The sequence below is a fragment of the Octodon degus genome, unplaced genomic scaffold (assembly GCF_000260255.1).
Source record: "Octodon degus isolate 3935 unplaced genomic scaffold, OctDeg1.0 scaffold00071, whole genome shotgun sequence".
In the NCBI taxonomy this organism is placed as follows: Eukaryota; Metazoa; Chordata; class Mammalia; order Rodentia; family Octodontidae; genus Octodon; species Octodon degus.
The window spans coordinates 3,420,383-3,436,730 of NW_004524647.1; the positions used below are offsets into that span (position 1 = coordinate 3,420,383).

General features: G+C 35.6%; 1 protein-coding gene across 1 annotated transcript in view; it reads left to right on the forward strand.

Moving 5' to 3' along the window:
• The window catches only part of Lrrfip2 (LRR binding FLII interacting protein 2), a 134,094-nt gene that overhangs the window by 78,757 nt on the left and 38,989 nt on the right, over nucleotides 1-16,348 (forward strand). Inside the window, exons 8-15 of the mRNA XM_023719781.1 lie at nucleotides 1,336-1,401; nucleotides 3,269-3,343; nucleotides 4,608-4,658; nucleotides 4,741-4,785; nucleotides 5,697-5,744; nucleotides 6,370-6,426; nucleotides 9,351-9,419; nucleotides 11,999-12,088. Of these exons, the coding sequence (XP_023575549.1) occupies nucleotides 1,336-1,401; nucleotides 3,269-3,343; nucleotides 4,608-4,658; nucleotides 4,741-4,785; nucleotides 5,697-5,744; nucleotides 6,370-6,426; nucleotides 9,351-9,419; nucleotides 11,999-12,088 (501 nt within the window). The remainder of the gene's footprint in view (nucleotides 1-1,335; nucleotides 1,402-3,268; nucleotides 3,344-4,607; nucleotides 4,659-4,740; nucleotides 4,786-5,696; nucleotides 5,745-6,369; nucleotides 6,427-9,350; nucleotides 9,420-11,998; nucleotides 12,089-16,348) is intronic.

Consider the following 16,348-nt stretch of genomic DNA (forward strand, 5'->3'; position numbering starts at 1 on the left):
GCTTTCCTTCCCTCCCTTCTGTGTGTACTGAGGACTAAACCCAGGGGAACACTTCAGGCATGCTAGACAAGTGTTCTGCCATTGAGCTACACCCCTTTTTTATTTTTATTTTTATTTTTTTTTTGTGCTTGTTCTGAAGCAGGTTCTTGCTAAATTGCCCAGGCTAGTTTTGAATTTTCTATCCTTCTGCCTCAGTTTCCAGAGTAGCTGGAATTGGTAGGCATGTGCCACTATACCTGGTTTCCAGTAGTGTTTTTGATACATATTGAGCCACAGTAGCACAGGCCTGTGTTTATGTTACAAGCTAGTAGATGTGAAGTTACTAAACAAAAAACATCCAGGTGTGCTGGATGGCACTTGACATCAGTGATATCCAACCATCTTGGTTTAATTCAGTATGTCGTATTAGCTAAGATTAAATTCTAGCTTAATAGGCTGCTTAAATTTTTAGACATTGTTCACATGTCTAGAATGTTCACATTTGGCTATGAAGAGGTTGAGTACATGTAGTACATTTTCATTTTAGGTGAGCAGTATATACCTCAGTGGTTTGGTTTATTATTTAACATCTGACCTGTTTATTAACATTACTGTTTTTGTTTTCTTTTTTGGTACCAGGAATAGAACTCAGGGCCTTGTGCTTGCCAAGGCAGGTGGTGTGCTGCATCCCTGCCCAACTTTCCTGTTATTTAATTTCTGTATATTTCTGTCTGAATTTGTAGAAAAACTTATGACCTGTTTAAACAGTCCTAACTTTAAAGGACCTTTATATAAGTGACAGTTTAGCAATACTGCTGGGCAATAGGCAATCCATACTACTTTGTTTTCTAGCAGCATATCATGTGAGGCCATCAAGAGTATTGGCTCAGTACTTGGGTTAAGAGTACTGGCTCAGACACCAAATGTTTTATTCCTTATCCTCAATATTGTTTTTGTTGATTCAAAAGATTGCTTTTGGCTTTTAGATGAGAGGATAATGGAGGGAGACTCTTGTCATGTATAGTTAATGAAGAAGACAAAAGAACTTAGTGAGGTGTGGAGTGAAGGTCTTCACATTCTGCCTGGCTCTAAATCCCAGTCAGGTTTTCTTTACCTGGCTAGACACTAAGCTAGTTGCTGGGCACAAGGGAAGGTGAGGAAGGATGAAGATGTGTAGAGAGGTCACATAGCTTTTAAAGTACAAGGAATCTTTTATTAACAGATGGGAAATAGAATGCATGTAGATTGCTCTGTGTTGTATACTGATTTTTGTGTGCATTAATTTTAGATGAATTTTATTATTTTAACAACTTCATTGTGCTTTCAGTAAAGTTAACTTAAAATATTTACTTCCAGGATCATTCTCATAGTCAGTCTTACAGAATGAAGAAAAGATCTTTTGGCTCTCATAAAGACCTACTGGTTAGTTCTGCTTTGTGTGTCATTTCATAAGTTTTCTGATTACTTTAGAAAGTAATTACTTTAGAAAGTAATCAAAAGAGTTATGACTCTTTTGATATGCCCCAAAGACATTATGGAAACTTTTTAAGGTGCTGAAACATCATACATTGGGATCTTATTAAAGGAATTTCGTTCTTATTCGTAAGATTTAATGGCAAATTAATAAACCCTAATTCTAAGGGGAGGTAGGTTGGTTAGTAAGTTAATCGCAAGATGCTTATGAAGGGGGTAATTTTTATTTATGAGCTGTTCTTTGGAATATATCTCAAGAATGAGTTTTGTCAAAATTCATTCTTGTTTTAGAAACTCTGAATTGATTTAGTTTGATATTGTGGGCCATGCCAATCTTTAAGTAACTTTCATTCTCAAAATTTGTGTTTTGGGGACTGAAATACACACACACACACACACACACACACACACACACACTAATGTATGTATTTTTTGTAGAAACTAGTGAAATATGTAATGGCAGTGTTCTCATATTAGCTTACAGAAAATTCTTTAAACTATAAGTAAACTGTAGCAGTACTTAATGTGGTCTCCATTCTCATCACCTTGCTAAACATTTCTGTAGGAGAAAAATGTTTATAGAATACTTTCTTGGGGCATTAGAGATACCTCTTTCCTGTTACAAGACTTGCAAAAGGAGTGTAGACCTAAACTCTCTGCTAATTCAAGATTCCCTTGGGAGTGGTAGGATAGGGATTTGGGAGGAGTTGGGAGGTGCTGGCTGGTGGAAGAGCCTGGGAAGGGAAAATGTGATGGAAGGAAGCTGAGTCAGAGGCTTTGGCAGTTTCTGTTTTTAAGAGCTATGGGCAGTGATCACCCTTAGTGAGGATATGAGTGAAGAGTGAGTGATCCAGGAAGGCAGGGCCAAAAGTTGTAGAGGTGGGGTGGTAGTAGAGTGTCCCTGATTGTAAGATTGGCAGTGAAAAAAGAAGACTTTTAAACTAGAGGTTGTTTAGGCCAGGGTTTGATCCCCAGCATGCCAGCTTGCCCCACCCCTGGGAAGTGCTGAGACTGATTGAGACTGGGTGTGATAGTGTGTACCTGTAATCTCAGCTCTTGGGAGGCTGGAAACAGGAGGATCACTATGAATCTGATCTGTGTAGTGAGACCCTGTACACCCTGTAGACCCTGCTGTAAATTAGTTCAAAAAAAATTAAAATAAACTAGAGGTTGCTTAAAATGTACTTTAACACTGGGTAAAAATGATGGCTACAAAAGTTAGAAAAAGAATTTTATAGATAATTTAATTCAAGTAATCCCAATGTATAAAATTGTTTTTTATACAGGGTATTAGAAATTAACCTGCTATGGATGTTTTAGACCAAACCATATGTAGTATGTGCATCTTCTTTCTCTTCCTCCCTCCCTTTTGTAATTTAATTTCATCAGTTTATTTTGACAAATAATGGGAGTAGGAGAAGTTGAAATCAAATAACTCTAATCATATCTGTAGTTTTGCCAGATGGATTATAAAAATGGTAATTACTCATCTGTTCTAGATTTTTCAAGGCCATTCTTAAGTATGAAATGAGAATAAATTATTTCTATTTCTAATTGTCTACTGGTTTATTTTTTTTAAGTAATAAGATACTAGCGATGACTTGAAAATGTTTAAATTTTAATACTTTTTTGATAGATTTGAAGTACTTATTACACTGACTTTTTCTTAATGTAATCAATCTAGTGCTTTAGAAATTGTTTTAAAGAAGGAAATTTGGCAATATCACATTTTGGCTGTATGTGTTCAGATTTTTATATGTGTTGTTATGTCAGCAACATTTAACATAGGAAAATGTGTTTAATTTTGCTTTTTCAGAGTGGCCTTTACTTTGATCAGAGGAACTATAGCAGTCTTAAACATAGCAAACCTACCTCTGCATACTACATTCGGGTCTGTCTAAAATTTTTTTTTGCTTCATGTGTTTTATCCATTTTTGTTTAACACATTTCTAATCCCCCATTTTGCACTTTGACTAGTTGTAACTAACAGAAAAATGGCTGTGTACATACCAGTTTTTGGTCATTGAATTCATATAGTCCATGTGAGAGTGCCTTCAAATGAAATTAGTGAATCAGTAGGCACAAGTACATTTCATAGGATAGGTACCCTTTCAAAAAAATTTACACATGGAAGTATAAACTATATATGAGATGAAAAGAATGTAATTGTTGGTTTAATGTTAGACTTGTTTTTAAAGCATTTGATGTATCATACATTTAAAACATATTCACGTATGGCACACGGTCATTTAGAATAATTCAGGGCTGGGGCTGGGGCTCCATGGAGAGCACTTGGTGAGCATGTTCAAACCTCAGAACTTGGGGGTGGTTGTGACCTTGTAAAACTTATACACATAATTTCAGTACTCATATTTTCTATGTCTGAATAGGTTTGGTGAAAAAGATATGAAAATTATGTTCTCAAGTGACATCAGGAAATATTTTATTCCTTTAAAAAATATGCTGGAGACAATGAGGAGGATGAGAGAGAAAGTGAAGGAAAATAAATTAAGATTTGTTATATACATGTGCCAACACCTCACAGTTGATATAATCATTGTATATTACAAATGTGTACTAATGAAAATTTTTTCAAAATTTAAGAAGCCATGTTCTTTCAGTACATGGATTCATTGTGATTGGTACAGTTTATCTGATTAAACAAAAGCAGATTGTCCACAGCTTGTTTTGACATAACAGTTTTCTAAACTGTTTGGAAAAGAGTATTTGTGGCTATTTTCTCCCAGTAGCTAGTCTGAACCCATTAGAAATTTGTCATGACATCAATGAAAGTATCATAAAAACTGCTGGTAAGTGAGACATGATAGCTATTTGCCACACACTCAGTGCCATCCATGGTCTTCTTTTCCTCAATATTTTATTAGGTTCCCGTCTCATATCCTAGCAATAGTATTCAGAGACTCATAGGATTTAGACACATCTGTCAAAAACTATAGCATGATTTTTATTCTCATTCCTTCAGTTGATATTTTAAAAAAGTTTCTAATATGTTTCTTACTGCATGTGTTTCTAAACTAAGCAAGCAGGAAGTACTAATAACGTATAGATTATAAAACTGTAAGCTTCTTGCTGTCAAGTTGCTGAGACCAAATTTTGTTTTTGCTTATTTATTTTGCTTTGTTTTTCTTTCTTAGAACTCTTCTTCCCTCTACAGTGACCCTTTGGCAACATCTAAGAGTAAAAGGGTTAGTACTTTCTGTAGAGTATGTTTTCCTTTAGAACTACCAGTTGCTTTTCTTCAGGTTTAATAATGCATTTTTTTCATAGGCTTCTCCTACTTCAAATTCTGGTTTGCTGAGAAGTACTAGTCTGGTTTGTATTTTCCTCCTCTGCTATGTATGCTGCTGTGGGGCTGCAAATGTGGTGCTTTGTGTTTTAAAAGCTTTCTTCCATAGTAGTCTAGGACAATAGGCTTTACGTGCCATGTATACTGAGAAATGTACTATCAGTGCTTAAAATATTAAAACTTAAGGGCATTAAGAATAGAGATATTCTCTTTATAGAAGTAGACACTGCTGACTTGCGTAGAATCTGTTTCCTACAAAAAAGGTAGATTTATATGTGTCTCACCACATGAACTTTTGTGAAATGGCTGCCCATGGAAAGGATGTCCTATTTTTCTTTGGGATAGCTTGAGTTAATCTTTTTTCTAATAAAGCATGCTGCTTAAAAGCTAAAGTAGTAGTTCTGTGTAATATGAAAATTGTTGTTTGGTTGCTATCAAGCTGTTATATTGTGAGCAGTGCTAGCAGACTGGGATGCTGAGATTTTATAACTTAATTTTATTGTGACAATTGGCAGAATGTTCCCTAATCCCAGTTTCTTTTTAAAATAATTCTGAGTTCTCTTAGTTTTGTAATGTGATGGTGAAAGTAACAGTGGTGCTATTATAATGAAATGTGAGTTTGACGCTATGAGACTAATTAAGCAATTTGTGCACACAAAAAAGCATTACCAGGCCAGCGAGATAACTCAGTGGTCTAAAGTGCCTGTTTAGGCAAGCTTAGGCACTCGCAGGGACCTTGGTTCGATCCCTTGCACCACATGCTGTACCAGCCCTGCCCCCAGGTGGGCTGAGCTGGCTACCAAAAAAAAAAAAAAAAAAAGTTACCACCTATAGTCTTCATTCTTCAAAACTTTTGCAACTGAGTACTGGAAATAGAAAGTTATTTTCGAAACAACCTTATGCTAAATAGATAAATGGCATTTCTTTTGTTCTTTAGGCATCATTATACAGTGGTGGATTATATAACCCTTATGGTTCTCGAACTGTAAGTCTATATGGGGAAGTTGTGAGGGGTTACGATATGGGAGAGCATAGGTTACTTACAAAGAAAATGTTATTTAATCAGAATTGTAATTACAAGATGTGATTTATTCACTCAACTAGCCAATTGTGACTCTTACCCAAACTTTGCTAAAGGGGCTGTTTGAATCGTGGCTTAAGTATGAGGCGAGAGAGTAATCTCTTGTGACTCAGTAGCTTTACCTGAACAAATCTAAGCAGCTCTTCTTTTTTACTTTGTGTGTGTGTGTGTGTGTGTGTGTGTGTGTGTATGTCTTTTTTCAATTTATTACCCTTTAAAAAAAAAAAAGCCTTTACTTGAGAGACATTATGGCAATAAATGGTATGTCATGACAAGAAGTACATATTTAGAGGACCAGGATGGCAAGCACTCCAAGTGTAAGCAGCTCTTCTTAGGGCAAGCCTGTTCTCTCCTCTCAGAGAGCTGGTAGACCCTGGGTGGTGGGAATAAGGTTGAGTTCCAGACCAGAGAATTACTTTCACCCTGGGAGTATGGGTCAGGTTAGGCCTGTGGTCACTACTGTATTCCTTAAAGAAAAGGCAGTTGCTCACTACTGATTGTAAAGCCCTTCTTCTTGTAAACTTTATAGCCATCTGAATACAGTTATTACTCATCAAGAACAAGTTCAGCCCGAAGCAGTCCTGTGGTGAGCTGTGTAGTGTCTTTGCATGCTATAAATAGAATTTTTTGGTTTGTCATTAATGTGTATGCACTGGTTAGAATATTGAGGATGTGTAATGTTTCACTCTTGTGCATGGATTATGGTATTCCCTCAGTATACAAAATTAAGTACAGTACTAATTAATTGGTGGTTTCTGTTTGAATGTGACTGAGCACAGATTTTTCTTTTCTTTCTTTTTTTTTTTTTTTAAAGACATGGTTGAGGTCTGTAGTCCAGGCTGGCCTTGAATTAACTGGGTAGCCCACGTTGGCCTCAAACTCATGGTGATCCTCCTGCCTGAGCCTCCCAGATGCTGAGATTACAGACATGCACCACCCTACCTAGCAGCACATAATTTTTTTCTCTCTCTTTTTTCTTTTCTTTTCTTTTCTTTTCTTTTCTTTTCTTTTCTTTTCTTTTTTCTTTCTTTTTTCAGAACCAGGGATTTGAACTCAGACCCTTACGCTTGCCAGGCAAGCACTTATTTTACTGAGCCATCTCCTCAGCCCCTACATAATTTCTTAAGCCAGTCTGGAATCATCAGCACTAGAAAATTTTCAAGTATTTATATTTAGTTGTTGTGTCAAATATCTTGTGTTCTTAGCAGTAGTAACTCATTGTTGAGTTAGCTACCCATTTTTCCTTTTTGTCTTCATACATGTAGCCATTTTACTTGCTAACCAACACTTTTGTTATGGGATAGAAGAAAAAAATAAACCAAGTTTTAAAAATTGTTGTATAGAAAACAAAACAGGGCTGGGGAGATAGCTTGGTGGTCTAAGTGCCTGCCTGGCAAGCATAAGGACCAAGGTTCAGTCCTTGGTACTGCATGGTGTTCTTGTTCCGGCCCTGGAGCCCTGGGCTCACTGTGCCAGCCACCAAAGCCAGGTGTGGTGACACACACCTGTGGTCCCAGCACTGGGGAGGCTGAGGCAAAAGGATCAGTATGAGTCTGAGCTGCATAATGAGACCCTGTATCTAAATAACTAAATGAATGAATAAAAGATTAGAAAACAAAATGGTGACAATTCTAATTGTCTAGCCTTTCTAAATTTAGTTTTCAATTTATAAAAGTAACATGAATTAAAGAAAATGCAAAGTAAAAGCCTCCAGCCCAAGCCTCAGATAGAACCAATTTTCCTTTCCGAGTGTTCCTATATATGATTGCTTTTTATTTTTAACATGAATATCGCTTCCTAGTGTTTTCTTAAAATATTTTCCTATATCTATTCATATAGAATTGTTGCATCTTCTTTTCATATTAATTTTTTCAACAAGTCATGCCCCTTTTTCTATTTAATTCCTCTAGAGGTAGTTTCATATTAGCATAGTCTTTGTAATGACAATATATTATTCTATCGGTACATAGGTATGCATTTTGTTTTTTATTTTTATCTTTTTTTTTGGTACCAGGAATTGAACTCATAACCTTGTGCCTGCCAGGCAGGCGCTTTGCCACTGAGCTATATTCCTGGCCCTAGTTATACATTTTGAAAGCCATTTCTTTGTCAGTGTTTACTTAGGTTGTAAATATTTGCGACTATAGATAATTATGTGATGGACCTTTTGTTTTTGAGACAGGATCTCACTATGTAGTCCAGGCTGGCCTAGAACTCATGGCAATGCTCCTGCCTCAGCCTCCTGAGTGCTGGGGTTACAGGCATGTGTCACCACACTTGCCTGTGATGAACATTCTTATCCAAGTTTATTTTGTATACGTACATGAGTAGATTTGTAAGGTAAATTGTATATCATGAAATGATGGGATCAAAGAACATAAATTTTATTGTGACATACCTTACCATATTGACAACCAAAACCACCAGCACTAATTTGCATTTCCAGTGGCAAATGATGACTCTAAGAACTACCTTGTTATCTTTAATAATGTCAGAAATTATTAAAGTAATTTCTTAATGATCATCAGAAATTACTTTGTAAAATGGACTAGACTAGATGAATTATATGGGCTTTTTTACATTTATGATTGGGGCTGTTTCTAAGTGACAGCTTAAAAAATGCCACTCCTATATTTAAAAAAGATTTCACATGGATGTTTAAGGATATACAGGCTTTTTCACACACAGAGGAAGGAGTTAACTTTTAACCTACCCTATCATAAAATTCTACTTGGCAGTTTTTGTGTTTGGTAGCATTTTTAAAGTCCCAGGTGTGGTGGCCCCTTGCAAACCAAATTTGATAATATATCTTCAGTCAGGTATGAGACCATGTCTGGTGAACGGCCTAGATCCTACTTCACTTGCAACTTTGACTCACAGTTTCCTGTCTTAGTGATGTTAGAATGGTTTCTCAGTGATGTCAGAATGGAGATTAAAAGACCGCACACACTGAAGGACAGCCTTCTGCTGCGAAGCAGGAGGAAGGGTTGGGTAATGCTAGGACGTCTCCAGCTAGTTGCACAGAGAGGGATAAAGGGACATAAGGACCATCACGTCAGTGTCCTTGCTGGTAGGAAATTCTGTCCTTAATATACATTATTTCATTTAAAAGATACTCTCTTTTTTCTTTCTTTCTCAAATTGAAACATGAAGTGTATTTCTTCACCCCTGATAGGTTCCGGTGGGAACTGGAAGGTAAAAAGATGTGATATCCCTAGCCAAGTTTGGCTACTGCATTCAGGCTTCCCACTTCGTTTAACTGAAAGAAAATTTTACTTTCTTCCTTGTGTTTTTTTATAATCAATCTCTCTCTCTCTCTCTCTCTCTCTCTCTCTCTCTCTCTCTCTGGATAGCTCATTGTGCCTTGTAACAGATTTTCTACTTAATGATATACACTAGATTACATCAGTTAAAATGCTTCTGGAGTATGCATGCTTCTCAGAACCTTAATTTGCTTAAAATCAAGACTAGTGAAATTGAATTTTCATTATCTGCATTTAATATCTGTAGTTTATCAACGATGACAATGTGAACTTTGTGTCTTCTGACTGCACCAGTCATGGGCAAAGAGACAGTGTGGTGAGCATAGTTTGTATGCAAACAAATGCGATGACTTAAAACAACAACAGTGTGTGAGCATGTGAAATTTGTTAGAAAGTAAAATTTGTATTTGTCAAAACTGAACCTTTCCTTATTTATGTGACTAATTTGCCTTATGTCATGTTTTTTGAGAATATATGCTCTCATCTCATATATAAAGTCATGTATTGAGGTTTTACTTTTCTTAAGCAAAAAAAAAAATGCTTCTGTCACTATAAGGAACTCATAACTATGGATTACAAATTACACAGTCATATCACTGTCTTTACTGTTGTATTGTAAGCTTAATGTTTATCCATCTGAGACCTGTGAATTTTTTTAACAAGTTACTGAAAGAAAAATTAGGAAATTCTACTCTCAAGACATTCAACTAATTAATAATTACAGGGACAACAAATAGCTATAGTAAAATATAAAAGAATTTCAGGTTATTTTTTTTAAAAAGCATGAAAAAGATTTATTAGAGGAAAATACAGGATGCACTCGACTGGAGTGTGGGTGCTCAAAAGAAATGAGGTACTAGGTTATTCTTTGGTGAAATTGGAAATTATAGCGAGCTGATGGTATTTTTGTTACATTTAAGTTACTGCTTTTATAATTACGTTGTTGAGGATTGTGTGTCAGCTTGAAGCTAGAATAAACCCTAAAGAGGCTATAATTCTTTTAAGAGTAATACAAAATATTTAATATGTCTTCTTATGTGAAAGATTGTAAACTCGAACTTTGTGTTTTCGTAGAGGAAAGAAACACCAAACATTTGTGAGATTTGGTTCCAAAAATTCATCTCATTAAAGCATTTGTTGTCCCTTCACCAACCTGTTAGTGCTTGTGCTCACAGCTGATTATCATGCCTGGCCTTGCTTCCACTTCTACCTGTTAGTTGTGTGAATGGTAGTTTGTTTATATTTACAGTGGAGATGTGTCTCTGTAGATAAGCCTAATATATGGATTAAATGAATTACTATATGGAAACTATCAAAATTCTGAGATTGTAGGTGCCAATAAATATTAGCATATGAGTCTAATTGTTGTGATTATTGTTATTGTGATTTAAAAATATCATTGCTTGGCTATTAGAATTAGCAGAGCTTGATACTGTTAAGCCTATTTTGTTTTTTGTGGGTGGCTTTCTGCATTCCTTTACTCAAGAAGAAGAGTTTTGAAGCAAAGTAAATGGCCAGCTGAGTAAAGAATAGTTAGTGTGGGGGGCTGGGAGATGGCTCAGTGGAATAGCCTGAGTTCAATCCCCGGTTCCACCAGAAAAAAAAAAAGAATAGTGTGGGAGGTAAAAATAATTTATTAATTAAATGTTTATTGTGCCCTTGTATTTTTGGCAACTATGTTAAGTGCTAGGAATGTGGTAAACCAGAACAGATTTCTGACTTTGTGGAGCTTACGTCCTAGTGAATGAGACAGAAAATAAACTTGTAGAGAAAGGAACAAAAAAGAAGGAAATGCCAGGGACTGTGAAGAAAAAACTCAGGTGATATGATTGATAGTGAACATGGAAGGGTGGATATGTATGCGGGTGACTTTGAATGAAGTGGTCAGACTCAGCTTCTCTGAAGAACTGACTTTTGAGCTAAGATCTGAAATGTAGGCACCAGCTGCTTAAAGAGCTAGAAGTAGAACTTATGTCAAAGCTTGAAGTGGAAAAAGAGCTAGATGACTTTGGGGAACCAAAAAGAGCCAGTGGTTTCTTTGCTTATTTTGACCTACATTTCTTGGTCTTGAGGGATATAAAAAAGAGGAAATTGTGGAAATTAGATATAGTAAAGGTATAGTAAATACCCTACAGATACTTTAGTATTCATACTTACATATAAATATTTATGCTTACGAGAGATCTATAATGAATTATAAATTTTATGAAATTTGGTAAAGGCTTTTTATAGTTATTGTCCTAGGAATGGAATGCTTTTGATGAGAAAGTGAAGTGTCTTAAGCTGGATATGCTTGTTTTTAACAGTGAATGACTTTTGTAGCACAGAATTGTAGTTAAAAATTTTTTTTAAATGAATTGTAGTTAAGATTAATAAAAGTCACTAGGAAACTTTGTGTCGCATGTTACTAACTTTGCAAAAGTATAAATAAAACACTTTTGTTGTGGAGAAAAAAAATATATATGTATACACAAGATAGTTAGGATAGATACATAGTTACTTTCTCTTAGTTCAATGAGAAGAAAAGTTTGTACTAATATTGTTTAGACAAGATATCATGTCTACATCTTGTCCTCTGAATAACTGTTACGGAGGCAACAATATGCAATGTAGTAATTATTGTAACTGTCCTAACCTATTTTGAAACTGTTTCATCGCTATTTTTTTCTCATTAGAATGAATAAAAATTATTTCTTTAAAAAAATTAATAAAAGAACTTAAGGACATTTTGAGTTTGCTTCTGAATCACTTTACTTTTCTGATGCAGAAGTTTATTTCATTCTATGATGTTTTATTGTATACCAAAATGACAACAACTTTTCCCCCATTGGCCAATGTTATCTTTTTTTCTCTCTTAACTATTAAAGTATCTTCTTTTTTTTTTGGACTGAAAAGGTTTCTGCTGCTGATTGTTTTAGTCGCACCAGTCGGAGGGGAAGTACTGTCTCTGATGTGGATGATATCAGTATCCCAGATTTGACCAGTGTGAGTGTATTGCATGGAGTGATTATGCAATTTCACGCTTGTGATTAACAGATAATACAGCAACAATTTTAAAATTAGGAATTTAATTTTCTGGCTAGGAAATATTTATTGCTATATACACACAAATGCCATTGCTTTAGAATATATTAATACGTCTTTTTCCATCATAGAACCCGATTAGCAGCTTCAGTAGTGTCTAAGTTACTTTTTACTCATTGTTGGGACAAAATACCAACCCCTAAATTGAAGGAAGGAAAGGTTTGTTTAGCTCACAGTTAGCAGAGGTTTTAGCCTGTATTTTGCTGGCTCTAAGGCAAATGGCAGCAATTTATGGCAGCAAAAGGGCAAAGGAGGAGCAGTGGCTGTGGCTCTATCAAAACTTTTTTTTGTGTGTGTGCTAACTGAAGACCTGTGCTCCATCAAGCTCCTCTGAAATGGGACAGCTGTGAAGTGGTGAGGCACAGAAGTCTTTCTCAACTCCTTCATATACCCTTTTGTGCTGAGTCACTATGGGGCAGGGCCTCTCATGCCCCAAGGTGTGACAAGCTGATCTAGCCAAGCTTCTGGGTCTAGCCAAGCTTTTGATACTGAAAATTGACACAATGTATCAACCACCACAAGTAGTTACCAATGTTTTGCTGATTTTGTTTCATCTGTTTCTTCTTCTTTCCCTTTTTTCTGAATTCCTTTAGAGCAGATTCACACTTTGTCACTTTGTAATATTTAGTTCAGTATGCATCTCAAATAGATTTTTTAGATCTACTATACTATTTTCATACTTAATGTAATAAAATATTAATTCCTTACTAACGTCTAATAGCCCATTTTTAGATATTCCTGATTGATCTTAATTTTTTCATCTTTGTTTTTGGTGAATCTGTAAAGTGATAGGTTGGCTTTAAAAGCTGAATAATATAATACACAGCCTAGTAAAGCATCTTTAATCTGTAATAATTGGGGAGAATCTAAATAGATTATAAACATTTGGATTATGGCATTGCTTTGAAAAAGTATGCCAATCTTGCTTTCATATTTACCGGGACCTCAGTTGAGAATAACTGTCAGCAGAGATAAATGCCCTTTGGGTATTTATCTTAATGAAGGAAGCTCAGTCAGAATATATCTGCTGACCTCATTTTTTTTTGACACCTTGTCTCTGTTACTGGCATAAGTTTTACCCATGAACAAACACTGTCCTAATTGTCAAGTGCTTTGGGAGGAGAGGCAGCATTTATTCCTAAATAGATTCCTGGTTATAATTAGTACTTATTATATAAAATAGCTATTTTTGAACTAGTTTTATCCTAGAAAATAGTTTTGTTTTTTGCAGTCTGTGTTGCTGAGGCTGTGGCCGAAGGTGTTGTCATCCTGCTTTAGCCTTTGTAGTAGCTAGGATTACAGGTGTGTGCCACTATGGCTGTTGTTGGAATTTTAATCTGAGTACAGAAGCTTGAACTCAGGGACTTTTGTGTGCTAGGCAGGTTGTCTACTACTGAGCTACATGCCAGCTCCTTTTATTTTGGGACAGGGACTCAGTTGTCAAGGCTCTAGAACATTCAGTCTTCCTGCATTAGCTTCCCACATAGCTGAAAATAGTTTTAAGTGTGGTACTGAAGCTTAACACAGGAAGATTGCAAATTCTGGTCCAACTGGGATAGGTTAGACCGTGTCTCAAAAAGTTGTTTGTTCTCTTCACTTCTGTGGTTGGGGATTCTTTTTTTTTTTTCTTTGAACTATTTTTGTTTTTTTTTCTTCAAACTATTTTTAAATGGCATTGTAAAGTCAGCACAGGTTGAGTATCCATACTCCTGAAATCTGAAATGTTCCAAAGTCTTAAAATTTTATCATAGATAAGACACCACAGGTAAAAAAAAAAAAAAAAATCCTGGAACTGATGTCATGTGATGGGTTTCAGTCAGAAATCAGAGGGCTGGCCAAATAGCTCAGCAGATTAAAGCACCTGCAGGCAGGTGGAGGGGCCGGTGGTTCGATCTTCGGGCCTGCCATGCTGCCACCGCCCCCAGGGTGCCCTGGGAGGGCAATTGAGACTGGGTGTAGTGGCGTGCCTGTAATCCCAGCTCTTGGGAGGCTGTAAACAGGTGGATCACTAAAAGTCTGTCTGATCTAGTAGTGAAACCCTGAACACCCTGTAGAACCTTCCCTAAAAATACAGAAGCAGAAAAAAAAAAAAGAAAGAAAAGAAAAAAGAAATCAGGTACACCAACACTATTGTACAAAGATATTTTAGGTCTATGTATGTAAGATATATAAGAATGAACTGAATTTTGTACAAATGAATTTATATTTGTACTTGGGGCATCCCTACTCCAACCCTGCTTGCCCAGATAGCTCATTATGTATATGTTAGTATTTTAAAAAATCTGAAATTTGAAACACTATAAGCATTTCCAATAAGGGATATTTAATCTGTATATAAAAATTAGATGTTAACAGAAGGTTAGGGTCCAGTGACTACACTGAACAAACTATACCACAAGTACTTTATTAGACTATAGCAGTGATGGCAAACCTTTTAGAGTTCAGTGATAAACAGCTGGCTGCAACACGTGTGCTATATAGGTTTGTCACCATTGAACTATGTAGTTTTATACCTTACATATACCTAAATTTTAACTCACTTTAATAGCCTTTGTAGAATCTAGCATACTCTTAGTTATCATTGATTTGTCATTGTAAATGGAACTATGTAGACATTGTCACTCTTAAATAAATCCCTTGGGGCTTTTAGAACACACCTAGTTTTTCCTAGCTTTACAGTATACTTTCAGAACTAATAGTTGAAGAGATTCAGGCCAAGTCACTGCAGCCAAAATAACTGGACTGCAGCATGGCTGCTTTGAGCATTTTTGCTGGCTTAACAACTCCTGGAGTTTGGCGCATGATCAGTTTGTATTGCGACAATTACGATTTGTCAGAAGATAGTGAAGACAGCAGAATCAACATTTGTGGTGGCCTAGCTCAGCATGCTGTCTTTGAAATTTAAGATTATTCCACAGTGATGTTCGCCTAACAAATGGGTGAGTTGGGAGTCATTTTTAAAGAGGTGGATATGAGCAAGGATTTCAGATAGAGTTAGAATGTTTTAATTTTGAACGTTGCTTGCTTTTGTTTTTAGGTTGGAAATATGAGGGAAAAGAAAAAAAATATATATATGTATATTATTAGGCAGTGCATTTTACCAGTGCATATTTGAGGGATTATTCCCTTTTATGGCAGAAATTGACAATGTTAAAACTTTCATGTATTGTCATCACTTGTATATTGGAAAGCATTTTTATAGTGTTTTAAATCCAGTGCTGGTATAGTTAGTACCTATAGTAATAGAAGGCATCTATATACATTAAAACTGTCTGGATAGAAAATAGGAGGACATTAGGACAAAGTGATCTAAATAGAGGCAGAAATGTGATCCAAGAGTTGTAATCTGGGTATATTTTATTTGACTAGTGGTAATTGGGATGTATATATAAGTAAACAAACACTGGATCCAACTCTGATATTTGGTAGATGTCCAGCCTTTAACAAAATCTGTCACCTGATATTTTTCCTTCTTTTCAAACACTGTCTGAGAGAACCCTAAGCCCTATCAGTAGAAGATATCTTAACTCAGTCATGGCCTATCAAGGTAACAGGTTACTATGAAACTATTAAATGAGGTAAGTATATAATTTTTGTGTGGTATTACGCATTTATTCATTTATCAGACAAATTTTATGTCCTGTATATTAGGTACTATTTTTGGTATTAGGATTAAAGAAAAGCATGCATAGGTATGGGAGTTATATTAGAGAGACACATCAGACTATAAACAAATGAATAAATACTGTAGTGTCAAGATGTGATAAGTGCTATAAAGAAAAATGAAGTACTTTCCCAAAACTTTCAGACATGGTAATAGGAAAAAGAAGATAAAAAATAAATCTGTGACACTGCTAGTAGGATTTTTTTAAAAAGTAGGCTTTGGTTGCTGTGGTGGGTAGAGTTCAGAGTGTAACACGGTAGTGAGAAACCTATTTTTTATATCCTTCTGTACTATTCAAACGTTTTGCTTTGTGTATTAAATCCATGATATGAGGAAAATAATGATATATGTAACGTGTTTTAGTCCAGTGTGAACTTTTTTGGCTACTAGTTTTATTTACATTTACATATCTTGTGTACTACTAATGCAGTCTTTTGGTTTTTGATTTTATCAGAATTTTCTTTTTGCTATGTCTAATTCTTTGGTGTTGACATTTA